The sequence below is a fragment of the Panthera leo genome, chromosome B4, assembly GCF_018350215.1.
Source record: "Panthera leo isolate Ple1 chromosome B4, P.leo_Ple1_pat1.1, whole genome shotgun sequence".
NCBI classification, from domain to species: Eukaryota; Metazoa; Chordata; class Mammalia; order Carnivora; family Felidae; genus Panthera; species Panthera leo.
This window is the reverse complement of record NC_056685.1, coordinates 5,178,349-5,194,458: the sequence shown is the minus strand read 5'-3', so window position 1 is coordinate 5,194,458 and position 16,110 is coordinate 5,178,349. Positions and strand designations below refer to the sequence as shown.

The 16,110-nt window shown below is 44.4% G+C and overlaps 1 protein-coding gene across 2 annotated transcripts in view; it reads left to right on the top strand.

Moving 5' to 3' along the window:
• The window catches only part of IL2RA (interleukin 2 receptor subunit alpha), a 104,376-nt gene that overhangs the window by 42,350 nt on the left and 45,916 nt on the right, over positions 1–16,110 (top strand). The window contains exon 1 of one of the 2 annotated variants that reach the window (XM_042944794.1): positions 5,823–6,068. The exons of the other annotated variant lie outside the window; for it this stretch is intronic. Coding sequence (XP_042800728.1) covers positions 6,005–6,068 — 64 coding nt within the window. The 5' untranslated portion in view covers positions 5,823–6,004. Of the gene's footprint in view, positions 1–5,822; positions 6,069–16,110 lie in introns of those variants that run through there. 2 annotated transcript variants of the gene reach the window in all.

Genomic DNA, 16,110 nt, shown 5'->3' with positions numbered 1-16,110 from the left:
TGTTTTTTGTTAATCCATCTTAGTACCAAGAATCGGCTCTCTTTATTTTGTCAGGAAAATTGTGGGGGCTTTGTGATATGGTATTTTGGGGGAAACTTTTCATTAATAGGAATTTAAATATTTTATAAACACAATCAGGTAAATACTTAGAGGTATTTTTTTGTGCTGTTCTACCAGCAGACCTAGGTGTTGCTTCACTACTTGATGTTCAGCAACATTTTGTTTTAAATGTCAAGATACGTTTATGTGAAACCCTAATATTAGGAAGAAACTTCAAATAACAACATGTCAGACAATGGAATCATTTAGCTAGGTTGATTGTTTAAAGCAAAATGGCAGAGCTCCCATATTTGGGAAAGATAAGCTAAATATTTTTGCTTAGTGGCTCATAAATGGCTGGGGTTTTCCCATTTATGATGAGTTATGGTTGTTCTTATGTGATTTGAAAATTGTTGAACCATTTCTAAGCAAGTCTGGGGTTCCGTGGGAAATCGCTAATACAGGAACATTTGGTGTTTGCTCTGTCCCTTGAGACCAGTCATATTACTCAGGGTAAGCTAAGAGGTCGTAACAGAAGATCCCACAATAATGTGGCTTAACGTACAAAAAAATTTCACTTATATAGCAATTTGAGGTACATATTCCTGGTCATAGGCAGCTATATCCAGAAACTCAGGCAGAGCCCAATGCTGGCATTTTCAACACCCAGCTTCCAAGATGACTCTGGTCACAGCATTCTAGGCTGCAGGAAAGAAGAAACACTAGGATTTCCAGTAAAACAAATGAGGTGGAAGTCCTAAACATTCCACTAAGTGCCTAAACTTCTACTGACGTTTCCTGGCAAGAACATCGTAGAACCGCACCTAGCCGTGGGAGGCTAGGGGATGTATCTTGTTCATTTGCCCAAGAAGAAAGCAGAGAATGATTCTGGTGAACTGTTGATAGTCTCCATCACACAGTCATGTTGTGGTTGTCAATTTATTAGTCTCTGGTCTGTCATGTAAATTGGGTTTTAATTGCATCATGTGTTTATGATATCACTCAACTGAGTGAGCAACCAACTTTTCTATCACACTATCATGTTGACTCGGTTCTGTGACTAAGAGAGTTTCGCGTGGTTCTCCAACTGGGACTCACTTGAACAAGCAACAGGTCCTAACGTTTCCAAGAGAAAATGAAGAAATTCAACCTGAAATTTCTTGAAAATGGAGAAGTGAGCTTTTAAAGGCAAACTGATAATTTTTTGGAGGAGTGTGCAATTTCTATCATTGTCTCTTTCCCCAAAATTCCAGTGCAAGACAGGGTGTAAGGATTGTCAAATGTGGCCTCTGACATGAGGATCTAAGCCAACACTCCCCCTAAAAACTACAATTATTTGGGGGCACCTGGGTGGCTTAGTCAGTTGAGCATCCAACTATGGCTCAGGTCATGATCTCAGGGTTCGTGAGTTTGTGCCCCACATTGGCTCTCTGCTGTCAGCACAGAGCCCACTTCAGATCATCTGTCCCCTTCTCTGCGCCCCTCCCCCACTTGTGTTCTCTCAAAAATAAATAAAGCATTTAAAAAATTGCAATTATCTGGGGTGCCTGAGTGGCTCAGTTGGTTGAGCATCCGACTTCGGCTCAGGTCACGATCTCGCAGTTTGTGAATTCGAGCCCGTGTGGGGCACTCTGTGCTAACCGCTCAGAGCCTGGAGCCTGCTTTGGATTCTGTGTGTGTCTCCCTCTCTGCTTCTCCCCTGCTCACACTCTTGTCTCTCTCTCAAAAATAAATAAACATTAAAAAAATTTTTTTTAAATTACAGTTCTTTGGTTTAAAACATCCCCCAAGTTGCTATTTTCCTTTTAATAATATAATTTCTATAACAAAAATGAAAAGCAAAGGATTATTAATCTGTTTTATTAATATTTTATTACTTTGTTACTAATAAAATATAATAGATTTAGCTCTTCTAATTATTATGAGGAGGTGCTGAGGGAGGTTCTGCTGTAAAAAAAATCATATCTCAAGTTTTGATTATTTTATAAAGAAATTAATTAATTTGTGAGATTAATTTTTGCTGTCCTCTTTAACCCAAATGTACTTTGTGAGTGCTGGTTAATATTTCTTTGATCCTCAGTTTGTAAATAAATACCATTAAGTTTAATTTTACTTTAACTTCATAAAAGAAAAAAGAAACTGATATCTAATTGAAGGAGAAGTGAACTTTAGGTAATTGTCATTTTCTTTTTTTTTAACGTTTCTTTATTTTTGAGAGGGAGAGAGAGAGAGACAAAGAGACAGAGCCTGAGTGGGGGAGGGGCAGAGAGAGGGAGACACAGAATCTGAAGCAGGCTCCAGGCTCCAAGCTGTCAGCACAGAGCCCAACGCAGGGCTCGAACTCATGAACCGTGAGATCATGACCTGAGCCAATGTCAGATCCTCAACTGACTGAGCCACCCCGGTGCCCCTATAATTGTCACTTTCTATCAAAAAAATTAATTCCCAAGACCTTCTAGAGTTTAAGAAAAACATGAAACACACTAAACATCTTGGAGGTAATTGTGGTTTTATTTGCTTCTTCATTACATCTGTGCTCGTTCTCTGAGCTTGTCTGGTTTCCACATTTTGGCCTTATTTTCTTTCTTACTTTACTCTTGATGGTAGCCACTAGTCTTCCTCTTTAATCCTTCCTTCTCTGAACAATTCATTCCTAAACCTTTCAGGCAGGGCAAAGCAAGGGAGACAATGTGGTTTCTAGTGGAAGATGACACAGTGACCCAGCAGAATGGTGGGGTCCTGGCCCGAAGGTAGTGAGGAAGGTGTCTCTATGCGGAGACTGTCTGGTATGAGGAGTCAGGGTCCACGCAGAGTGCAGCAGGGGTCCCCAACAGGGAGCAGCCCAGTGGGGGAAGTCAGAACCTGATCAGAGTGAGAGGAGTCCACAAAGACAGGCAGACTGACAAGGGCTATCTGAGCCCAATAGGAATGGAAAGGAGGTTCACATATGGGGCTGGTATCAAAACTCAAGCAAGGGGAGGAGGTCATCCCCAAAAGGAATGGCCCAGCATAGGACTGTAGCACCCAAACAGGGTTAGAAGGACATCCATGGGGACTTGGGGGGCTAGCTTGGTAAGGGGCATCAGAGCTTGATCAGGGGGAGGTCATTCCTTCAGTGTTTGGGGGTTGTATCAGAAGAGGCATTCAGAGCCTGAGCAGGGAAAGGAGGAGATCCATGTGGGGCAGGGCATGGTGGGAGAGATGAGAGATGGATAACATACAGGGGGACTGATCGAAAAGTAAAGAGACTAGAGATAATGGAAACCAAATTTCCGCCATCAGGGAAGGGAGTTACAAATATAGGAAAGGAAAAAAATCAGACTTCAGCCCTATGGTAGTAGATTGGAATTGTGATGTTGGGATGTATCGGTGTGAACTCATGATTTTCAGTATGTGTAGATGGATATAGAAATACATATAGATGTAAAGATGAGTGAGCCAATGTGTGTGTGTGTGTGTGTGTGTGTGTGTGTACATGCAGATATTTTACATGCATATATCCCCTAGCTTATTCTTTTGGGAGAGCCTGGGAGTAGCTGTACCCCAATAGCCATGAGCACATCTTGGCTTCTCAAGACTATTGTCCTCTAAAGGACCCAGAGCTTTCTGGATAAATGGCAGATTCCAGGGCTGGGACAGAGAAAGTCAAAGACCAACCCAGAAGATCTTTTTATGCCCCCAAAGCAAGGAGGTACTTGAGGAATGATGGGACACGTCAAAAGGTCACAGAAGCCAGCTTGAATGGGCTCCCAATTGACAAACAGGAGACAATTTGAGCATTGAAATGACAATAATAGATTATACCCCACTGAATAAAATGAAAAATCATGAGTCCACATAGGTACAACTAAGTAAGTGAATAAATAATGGATATTTATATCATATCACACAATATTTATTACAAAGAGGAAAACAGTGACTTTAAAACGGGGGGCACCCAGATAACACCACTTTATTCAATCAAAGGACCAAAGTAAACGGCATCAGTAATGGGATCGAAGGGTGTGATGGTAAGAACACAGCACCACTTCTGTGTTATTCTTGCCAAAGATGCAAAACCTGATCTAATAGTGAGGAAATGGTAAATAAATCCAAACTGAGGGATAATCTACAAAATAACTCATTTGTAATCCTCAAATACGTCAGGTCATGAAAGCCAAGACAAAGGACCTGCTAAAGACACATGGCAACTAGATGCAACAGATGATTCTGAACTGGATCCTTTGATGTGAGGGACATTACTGAGACAACTAGAGAAACTTGGGTCTAAGGATTGCCTGGTAGTAATGCATCAATATGGTTTCCTGATTGATGGTTGTAGTGATGTTGGAGAATTTCCTTGTTCGTAGGAAATACACACTCAACTACTTGGGGGCAATAGAACATCGCACTGACAACTACTCTTAGTTTATTGGAGGGAGATGTTCATATTATATTTTTTCTGTAAGTTTGTTTAAAACCTATACAATGATAACTATGGCTAGCAAAAACCTCCAGTTCAGTCACTGGGACAGACTCCGGGGATAACAGAATTGCTGCATTTATCCACACAGTTGAAAATGTTTCTAGCCATGAGGTGAAGCCTGCTCTGGAATCTTAAAAAAATAATCTTGTCATGCTTTGATAAGTATCCCACTCCCAGAAAGAGATCAGTTGACGAGTTTTCTCTGCAAACTCTGGTACTTAGTTAGGAAACTACTCTTAGTTCATTTGCAGAATTCCAAGGTTCTTTTCAGAGGTAGTTGCTTTTCTGAGAGAATGTCAGGGGTAGAGATAATACATATTGGAACCATGAACTGCTTTGGTTGAAAAGATGGTCTTCCTTTTGTCAATATATTTACTTGCTTTCAAATATTTTAAAAATTGTATTTTAGTGTGCCTGGGTGGCTCAGTGGGTTGAGTGTCCAATCCTTGATTTTGGCTCAAGTCATGATCTCACGGTTCGTGAGTTCGAGTCCTGTGTTGCACTCTGCGCTCACAGCATGGAGCCTACTTGGGATTCTCTCTTCCTCTCTCTCTGCCCCTCCTCCATTCACGCTCTCTTTCTCTCAAAATAAATAAGTAAACTTCTTAAAAAGATCATATTATACTGTGATCATTAGATGATTGCTAATGGATGTGAATTTCCAGATAGCAAACACAGTCAACCATTTCATGAAAATCAGAAGATAACTCTGATAATTAAACAATGAAGAATGATTTAATTTTGCAAAAAAAAAAAAAATCTAAAGTTTAAAATCAAAGCCAACTTTTAGTATGATCCTTTAAGAGAAAGACAAATCTGGAGGCAAAATATCTTGTAAAATCACAATTCACATTCAGGAACCTGGACATCATGGTGAAACAATTGTGGCCACTACACTACTGATTATAGATCTTGGTAGACAATTCATGAATTTTGAATATGGGTCAGTCTTCTGCTTCCTTTTTAATTACCTGAATACTGAAGACCCCACTAGGCTCCCCTTATCCTGCGTGGCACCTGTTGACTCCTCAGGGAGCCACAAGTCTGGGGGAGGACCTCAATTTCAAGGTGATGTCAATTTATGAAACACTAAATGAGACCACTGCCACGAAGTGCTTGCTCACTCTCTTTCAGCAGCAGGGGAATCTCCCTTTCCTTTTCTGGGTGAAGCTGAAGAAAGGATTCATAAACGAAGTCCAATCCTTCTCACTACCCCAGCCCACACCTCCCAGCAATTGAACTTGAAAAAAAACCTGGTTAAAACCACTTCCTATATTTGAAACTAGAGAGGGCTAGGCACAATTTCCTGGCTCACCAAAGCAGCCTAATACTTATAGAGAGCAACTTCGGACTGTCATAGAGACCAGAGGGACCACAGCATGATGACACCCTGAGTGGATTGATCCTTTCATCCCTCGTCCTCCCAGCATGATACAAATAAGAGGCTGACTGGAAACTTGGCCTTCTGCAGAGAAACACCTTCTCTTCACTGCCCTCAAGATGGAGCCAAGCCTGCTGCTGTGGGGAATCCTCACATTCGTCGTGGTACATGGCCACGTGACAGGTAAGGGTCACAGGTGCCCTCTGAATCTTGGGAAGGCTCATGGATGTTAGCTCTTCTCAGCCCAGAATCAGGAGGTTCCTAAGTAGAAAGTGCAGACACATGGGTTGAATCTTAGGGTCTATTCTTTGTCCATGACCCCCTAGGGTCCCATGTCATGCTTCAATCGTCCCTGATCTATACACAGAGCCTGGGACGGTGGGATCTCCTGTTGCTCAGAGTCTTTGTTAATTCTGGGGTGAATAGAGTGGCAGGATATTTGAATATTAACAGAATACGAATGAGCAGATTCCTCAAGACATGTTCTCTTATTTTCCAATGGATACAGTTTTTCGCCACACCTAACAATCTAAAAATCTACTAGGAATCTAAGACCAGGTTAATGTCCTGAGATGTCAGTAACTAATATAGGAAACATCAGGATAATTTAAGATCTCAAAAAATCTTGGCTTCAAAAATGTATATGCTGTTTTTCTACATACTGCCTCAGGAAATAATACCTAGGACGCTCTTTACACGTGCAATGTTATAGAAATTTTAGAAAAAATAAGCATACTTGCTTTCAGAACTCTACTTTTTCTTATAGTCTTATATGGATATATGCATGTATACATATGTGTTTGTATGTATACACACACATGTGCAAATTTTGGATTTCATTCATCCTTTTAAATGGGTTTTGTCAAAGAAATTTTTTTTAACAAATAAGAAACCACCAACTTCTACCTCAAACCACCTTTCCTAATTGAGTGTGAATTTTCTAATAACTTCTTCCCTTGCTTACCCAGGAAGACAGATAAGGTATCAAAGTCTACAATTTCATTGCCTTAACTTCTAGATGTATAATAATGCTAACTGGCCACAGAAAGATGTGTTAAGAAGTGAAACCTGATGATGCATCTAAGGAGTCTTTTTGCTTATTTGGTGAAGTAGCCAGATTATGTTGGGCTGTGAACTGACCCAGGGATAGGAATTTCTTCATTGTGGAGTTGAAGAGGGCATGATTTTTGAAAGGCTTATAACATGACTTCTGTTTCAGCATGGTCTTTGCAAAGTGGGAGGACAGTTCAAGTTAGAACAGAAAAGTCTTTACAATAAGTCATGACCTATCTCTGGGAAACACATTTCAAGTAAACTTGTGCTATTGTCAGTCGCTGGTGATCTGAAGATATGAATGGTCTTGGTGGGAGTGAGGCAAGTGGAAGTAATACGAGGACTCTTTCATTCACTCGGGTCTCCAAAAATCTATTCAAAAACCTCTTAATCCCCTTCTCAACACTGTAGAAAATATGAAAATGAATAAGACATAGTCTCGGTCCTTAACAGACTTATAACCTAGCAAGAGAGATAAAGGCACAGGTATCACAACAGCACTTCAGATTAGAATGCGATGAGATCCATGTGGGCCAGATGTAAATGATGGCAGCATGCAAAAAGAGCCCTGGGATATGAACAAATTTCCCTAGGTAAATAAATTTTCCTAAGGCTTTAACTTTCTCAGAGAGAAAGGTCCCTGTGACAAAGACACAGCAGAGCACAAGGGAACAGCAAGTGGTCCACTGTGCCCCCTGACACTGGATGGGCATATGGGAGATCAAGGCTGAAAAGATAGGATGGGGTCAAATCAATGATCCAAGGCCTTGGATAGCAAGTTATAAATTTTAACTTCATTTGGTAGTCAATGGAAAATTACCCAAAAATAAAAATGACCATTTATAGAGTACCTTCTATGTGCCAGACGTGTAAGTTGTATCTCAATCTTTATACCCACTTTGCAATGTGGATGTCACAAACTCACTGGATGAAGAACCCAAAACTCAGAAGTCACAGAGACAGTGACAGAGTTGGGGTTCAAGCCCAAGGCTCCCTGATTTACACTCTTTCTGTTCACTGCAGACACTTCTGTGGAGGTGACTCTGGCACAGAGTGGAGAGAGATCAGGTGCACAGAGACATGTTGGGAGGCCCCTTCCATAGTCCAGTCAAGAGGCACATGAGAACCTGGTGACCAAAGAGGATGAAATAAGTTGAGTTTATGGGATGAATATCTGGTTTAGGAACCACCCCAGGGTAAGAAATAATCTCATCTCAGACTTTCTTCTCCAAGAGGAAGAGCCCAGTCTTAAAATAAACAAGACTTTTTACTCCTCAGAGGGGAGAGGTCTCTAACAAAATCAAACAGACCATCAACAGATGCAATTTCTAGCTGATTCATAAGGCAGATTTTCATTCTGAAAATTTCCAAAGCCACCAATTAAAATGGTGATGAGTCGCAGAGGATGTATTAGTCAACCTGGGTGTTTTTTAATCTCTGTATTACTGGGTCCTGGGATGTGGTTAAAAAGAGAATTCTCCTGATGTTACCAACATGGCACGTTAGCGAAGGCACCTTTCTCAGAATTGTGGAAATTCTGAGAGTTTATCTATGCTTTGATCGTCTTTCATTCTAGGAATTCTGTGATCAAATCTTCATCCCCTAGACTCAAAAAAAAAAAAAAAAAAAAAAAAAAAAAAAAAAAAAAAACCACCAAAGTGTGGAAACCCATAAAGATGATATTTTTGTCTAATTATCCCTTCTTCTAAAGACAACTGCCCACACTGGAATTTCCCATCTGCACATCTGTCATTAAAACACAAAGTGTTTAATCCTCTATGTTTAATCATTCAATTTCTCTAGACCCCAAGTGTTATTACCATGGTTAACCTTGCTCATCTTCAGGATATACCTTGGGGAGACAGGACTTTGGTAAGCTTAGGGACTACCTCATAGAAGAGCTGCTACTTTCTCTAAAACAGCATGTTAAATAGGCAGTGCTCTTTGTCACCTGTACATACGTTCCATTTAATTTTACTTTATTTTATTTTGCAGTTTTAAAACATTTTATTGAACTCAAGAAATCCAATGCTATCGCTTGGATTATAATCCACACCAAAGCAATGAGTAAGATATGTTATAACTTGTCTTCATTCAGAGCTTTGAAATCCAGTATTCAATTACAGAATATTTGATTCTGAAGTTCAATCTGATTGGATACACTTGACCTGGATCTCCATTTTAGATTTGAGAAAACTGAGGCACACACACAAAAAGTGACTTTGCTCATGGTGGGTTAGAGGTGCTAGCAAAGAACTCTTCTTGGCCACTACAACTCCACCCCTTGACCCCACTCATCTCAAAGAGAAGTATTCTTAGATTTCTTTGGCTAAGTCTTGAGTTTTCTGGAAGCGATGTCTTTTGTGCAATGTCTTGTTGAAGTCATTTCTGTAAGAGCTAGAGTCACACTTGAGTCAGGCTATCCCTCAACATGGTGGACATTCAAGTGAATTTCCCCGTCCCCTTCACTGCCCAGGGGCCAGTTAGAAACTTCAAAAATTAGGAGTTCTCTTAGAAAGTGGGGCGTGTCTTCTGAGGTCAGTGGAGAGAAGATTAAGGGGAAATTAAACTTTGCAGGAAGCTGAAAGTGAGCCAAGATGCCTCCTAACATTGTTGGAGGAGCATGGCTTTGGATGAATTGCTCTACCTCCCTGGGCCTCAGTTTCTCTCTGTAAGATGAGAAGGTTGACAGAGTTGACTTGGAGACTCCTGTGGCTCTGTCAAAAATTCTGAAAAGGAAATAAATGAAGCTCTGCTTAAAAGGCATGTTCAGGGGCGCCTGGGTGGCGCAGTCGGTTGAGCGTCCGACTTCAGCCAGGTCACGATCTCGCGGTCCGTGGGTTCGAGCCCCGCGTCGGGCTCTGGGCTGATGGCTCGGAGCCTGGAGCCTGTTTCCGATTCTGTGTCTCCCTCTCTCTCTGCCCCTCCCCCGTTCATGCTGTGTCTCTCTCTGTCCCAAAAATAAATAAAAAATGTTGAAAAAAATTTTAAAAGGCATGTTCAAGTTGGGGTATTTTTGGATGAAAAAGTTTCCAAACTGAAGACATACACACACGGTCTGGGTTAAAGAGGCACTTGGGTGGCAAGGTACCAACGCCTGACATCTCATTGCAGGTTATTTCCAACTCTTGAAAGTTGCTGCACTGCGCTCAGGCGCGACCCACTGCTTCCGTGAAGGCTGCAATTGTGAGCATGAGGCAAAAACATCGCAGAGGGCCGCGGAGGGCCTTCTGCTGCTTGCTCACTTCTTCAGGGACTCTTCCCCCTCAACGATTTCCTTGTCTTTCATGGGAGACGTCTCACACGGGTGGGGACCTGTCTCTCTTCTCTTTATCGCAGGCCATTCCCTGTGAGAAAAGGAAAGGTCTTCATTCAACTAATGGCTTCAAAAGTTAGAAGCCCTCTGTCCTTGAAAATGCTCAGAGAGAGGGGCTGGCTGGCCACTTCTGGGGGATGCCATCGAGGGGTGCACAGGCTGGCTGGGTAGATGGACAGGGCAACATTGTGGCCTCCCTCCAGCAAACTTCCAGGCTGGTTCTCCTCTGCCACCTTCCAACCTCTGTTTTACTTCCCCTCCTAGAAAATGAAATTAAGGATATGTGATTTTCACATTTTTCCAACCCAAGAGCTGACAGCCCACACAAGCGCAGATTCTTGGCTTTAGGAGAGAAGGCACAATCCAGTCCACTGTCTGCTCCCTGCCCCGAACTCTGCGCAGCCGTGAGAGGCAGAAGAGGGAGAACTTGAGCCATAGGTTTATTTGTGTACAGTGAGCTTCGAGTAGCCGAGCATTCAGAGTAAAAAGTTCCTCCACCCCTTTCCTCTCCACAAAGTTCAGGGCCCCCTTTCTCTGGAAGACGTTAGGCAGAGTCTAAACGAGCAGGTGTCAAATATGGTTCAGAGATTTCCCAAACCAGGCAGGAGGCTGAAGTGAGAGCCTCTGATCCCTTTGGATGTAGAGTCTGTGACTGCTTCTCTCCAGGCTGACAATGTGCGCCATGATGGCATCGCTCTATGCCCACCTGGGGGCCCCCAGGAGCTCCTGGGTGTCTCTAAACTTCCTGAGATCCTGAGATTACTCTCATCTCTTGTTCAGCTATTTGTTTAGGTAGGTGTCAGGTGAGAAAAGCTCAGAGATCCTTAGAGACCTTTCTCCTCTCCTGTCTTCCTAATATCTTCTTCAGGAAACTTCTGCTTAGGTGGAGTCATCCAGTGGCCCAGGTAGCACCAAGGGGGACACACACACACACACACACACACACACAGGCCCAGAGAACCTCACTGCATCTTTATCAAGTCATTTGTCACTCCTACACACAGAGCCTGAACTTCTCAGCTGGGAGAACAATGTGATAGCAAGAACCCACCTACCTTTTTTTTTTTAAATTTTTAAAAAAATTTTAAAATTACGTTTCCTTATTTTTGAGAGACAGAGAGAGACGGAGTGTGAGCGGGGGAGAGGCAGAGAGAGAGGGAGACACAGAATTCGAAGCAGGCTCCAGGCTCTGAGCTGTCAGCACAGAGCCTCACGCGGGGCTTGAACTCACGAACCATGAGATCATGACCTGAGCCGAAGTCAGACGCTTAACTGACTGAGCCACCCAGGCACCCCTACCCATCTACCTTTTTGATTCTTAATCTTTTTTGAGTGGTGAGACCTTGAGAAAATTTGACGAGATCTATTAACTATTTCCTTAGAAAAATGTACAGACAGACAAAATTTGGAGTGTAATTCTCTGGTTTGGAGTATAATAGTCTGTGAGTCAGGGTCACCAGGTAAGTAAGACCTCTGAATGTGTTCTTTACTATCTTAACACTCATAGTCATGAACAGAGAGGATGAGACACAGAAAGTTACCCTCCCTGGTTTAAGGGAGCAGTGGTTGGCTTGGCAAAGGCAACTTAAGAGGCATGGGTAGTACCTAGGGAAGACAGCAAGAAAAGAGTGCCAAGGGCAAAGCAAAAACACTAGGCAAGCAAGAAAAGTGGAGAGCCAGGACTAGAATCCATCCTCTTAAAATTCCAGTCCAATATTCACTCACATCTTTACACTGACGCTCAGCGACATGCATCCATCCATCCGTTCACGCGTTGGGATTGCAAAGATGACAGAGGGTGCAGTCCTTGCCCTCAAGCTGCTCATGGCTTAACAATGGAGATGAAACATGTGCTGAGCAGTTCCTTCTAGAAGACTGCTAAAGGAGAGCCAACAGTGAATCCCCAACACTGAATCCCCACCAGGCTTTCAGATAAGTCACCCATTTGGGGGCAAACAATAATATCATCTCTTGGTATTTTAGGTATTTTCCACTCAGATTACTCAGATGGTTTTTTGACTATTTGACTTATTCTCTGGTTACTCTTGGATTTGCATCCATCAGTGAGAGAATGCAAGGCTCACTGGGAAATGGCTTTGCAGGGGTGGTTCCCAGTGTGTATTTTGGGGTGCATTAACGAATGATATCCAAGCCCCACCCAAGAACAACTCAGACCGAATAGGGTAGACTCTCTGGGGCTGAGAACTGGACAGAACGATAACTTGTTTTGTTTTGTTTTGTAAGTTCCTCAAATGATTTAAGATGCAGTTAGGATTGAAATCCACAGAATGACGGTTCCCATGGTTGGGCTGATTCCGTTATTTCGTTTCTGTTCACTAAGAACAGGTGCCTTCATGCAGTACTTCTCAAATTTTAACGTATTTACAATCACCCAGGAATACTGTTAGGGAGCAGGTTCTGACTCAGGACGTCTAGGGTGGGGTTTGAGATTCTGGTTCAAACACGCTAACGGGGGAAAACCAAGCTGCGAGAGACCTAAGATCAACTATCGCAAAGTCGTGCGTGGCGAAGTGGGCATGTGCCTCAGCGGTCAGAACAGAGAGGGTAACATGCTTCCTGCAGAGTCTGGAAAGGCTTCTCAGAGAAGGCGGCCCTGGGACATAATGACTGAATTTGTGCTGGTGAATATCAGGACATGGGTTGGAGGCTGGTGTTGCCTAATGATTTTGCTGAAGTTGTGTTACATGGACCATGCTCCACGAGGAGCAGACTGAAAACCCAGGGGTTTCCTGGGGCAGTGAAACAAATGACCCATACCGCATGCAGACATAAAAGCATTTGTGTGTGCGCTGACCAAAACGAGGCTCAAATGGCTGGCGGTTCTCTGATAGAAATCAGTACTTCTGCTCAGACGAGAAGCTCCTGAGCCCTACTCTCACTATAATCCTGCGGAGTCTACACATGTCAACGGTGTCTGGTAGATTGCTTTCACGCGGTGAATCGTTGGATCGGGGTCACCAGTACCATACGATGTCCCCGGGTAACAGGCAGGAAGGCCGGGATGTAATTTCCCTACATGCAAATTTCACCCCTGACCGAGCTGCACTAACAGGGGACCATGAGGCTAGAGTCTCGGTGCTTGCAGCCTGACAAGCCATCCCGATGTCCCCATCCTGCAAACGGGAGAATGTCAGACAGTAGAAGACTCCAAGGTACCAAAGTGTGGGTGGCATGGGTGGGGGGTGACCAGAAGGTCGCCTCACTGGGGAGATGGAAGGAGCCAGGTGCCGATCAGAACTCTGGGCCTCTATGCAGGCCTGCCCGGGGTGCAAGGCGTGAGGCAGGTTGGTGAGATGTGCCTTCTGCGTTGCTCTCTCCCCGAGCTCCCCACCTGCTTCTTGCCACAGGCAGTGGGAAGGTGGGCCAGTGCCGGGAATGCTTTTTCCCAAAAGAAGAGGAGGAGCAGCCTGTTTGTAAAGAATAAAGAGGAAGTTCTAAAGAGGCAGCAGGTTCCTCTCCCCCTGAAGAACGTGGAGAATCGCCCAGTCTCCAGCCAGGCCACCCGCATGGGGAGAGAAACAGGAGTGGAGGGGTGAAGCTGAAGGCTGGAAAGGGCCGGTGAAGGCAAGCCGGGGCCGTGACCCTGGATGCCAACGCCTCCTGCCTCCTTTCAGGCGTGTTTGCTTTCAGGCTTGTTCCAAGAAACATTTTAAATGCGAATCATAATAACAAGGGCCGATATTCACGGCCTGTGTGCCCTCTTGCAGGTATCATGTGAAGGCATAGGGTCACTTCAGTTAATCCTCAAACTAAGGTAGGCCTTATTATCATCCCCATTTTACTCCTGGTAAACTGAGGCTCACTGAGGTTCACTGAGTTGCCTAGTGTAATACGACTAGGAGAAGCTCGGATTCGAGCCAGGCCATCTTGTTCCAGAGCCTGCATTCTTTACTGTTCTTCTAAGCGGCCGCTAAGGTCATAAATTCATGTGCCATAAAGAAGTTTACCCTCCCTTTTTAAAAAATTGAAGAAAGTACCAATGAGGAAGGTCACAGCTCCTGAGGCTGTACATGAATTACCGTGTCTGTGCTCACAAAATCCAAACCTGGCTGCCCTGTAGCTGCCCCTTCCTCTTCTCAAGCGACTGACTTGACCTCTTGAGTCCCACTGAGTCCTTGGAATCTCAAATTCTCCGAATCCTGCTGTTCCCCTCCAGGGCTCTTTCCACCCCGCGGCCCCGGCCCCCAAGAGCAGCCTGGACTGCCTTTCTCGCTTTTGACTGCTCTTCAAAGAAAGCACTTTAGTCGAACCACGTCTGCCCCAGCCACCCACAAAACAGAGGAAATTCTGAGCACCTCCAGGCATGAGTCAAACCCACCGTGTTCAGGAATCTCTGCCCACAGAATCACCCACTCTTTTCTGTTTGGGACAGAAATAGATACCTTCTGTAGAAGCCTCGCTGCTTTTCGTATTCTCAGCAATTAAAAAAAAAAAAAAAAAAAAGACAAGGATAGGTGTATGCCCCTGGGGCAGGATCGTGGGAGTTTTCTCTGCTGTGGAGTTTTTCGGAGTTTAGAAAACATTGCCACAGCACAGTGGATGGCCAGGTGGCGGAGGGAAGCAGTGAGGCGGCTGGGGGACCATCTCGGCTGTGGCGGGACTTTCAGTTACGTGTTCATTCCTTCGTTTATTAATCATTCAGCAAATGCCAACTACTGTGTGGCAGATACAGAGTGAGAGACGAATGTAGGCCCCGTCCTTGGCCTCCGGGAAGTCCTCGTCCAGCAGGAGAGAAATTGGTTGCACAGATAATTACAACACACGGGGACATCCAAGATCTACGCGCAGAGAAAGGGGATGGAACACACAGATGCTTGTGCTTAGTGCAAACCCGGTGCGTCTGAGGTCCGTAACTGCCTCGTGTTGACGCAGACAGCCGGGACAGACAGGAAGGCTAGGAGCACTGTTTGGTCGTTAATTACAAAAATTATCAAAATCAAACACCACCAATTTCGAATTACAATTATATTCCAGTAATATAGACAGAGGATTCGCAGAAGCTTTCTTTGGCTCAAGAAATTCCTTTCTGGGGGCACCTGGGTGGCTCAGTCGGCTGAGCGTCCGACTTCGGCTCAGGTCATGATCGCACGGCTGGTGAGTTCAAGCCCCGTGTCAGGCTCTGTGCTGACAGCTCAGAGCCTGGAGCCTGCTTCGGATTCTGTGTCTCCTTCTCTCTCTGCCCCTCCTCTGCTTGCACTCTGTCTCTCTCTCTCTCTCTCTCTCAAAAATTAACATTAAAAAACATTTTAAAAAATTCCTTTCTGGAGAAAATGGGAACATCGCAGGTGGAGAACAAACTGATTGCTCCCACAGTCCCCGAGTCTCTGAGAAGCACGTTTATAGACAGTGCTGGCCAACCACGACATCCCCAACCGTGTGTGAACAGTTCTCCGGTCCTAGACGTCCAGAAGGCACGCTCCTCTCTCAGGAAGAGGTGGAAGGCACCTAAGCACTCCTTCAAAACACATCAAAGGGGGTTTTTCCTTCCAAAATGGAACGAGCCCCACGGAGAAAACTTGGGCCCGTCTCCCCTGAGAAAGATCGGTTTATCACGACACCAAGCAAAGGGCACAGGAATCATTGCTAAGAGTTCTGCTCAAACCCCTGAAACTCAGGTTGACGTCAGCCTCTTCCTGTCTCGGAGCTCTGTGAGTTTCCCGGGAGTTTTGGGGGCGCTGACTTTGCAGGAGGCGACACCGCTGACAGCTGTCCTGGCCGCGGTGGCTTCCCCTCTCCCGAAGAAGAAGAAGAAGGGCAGAGAGCCTTGAACCCAGCTGAGCGGCCGTGTGGTATCTGCTTCCGGCGCCTGTGGTAGTGACACCTCTGTTCAGAGAC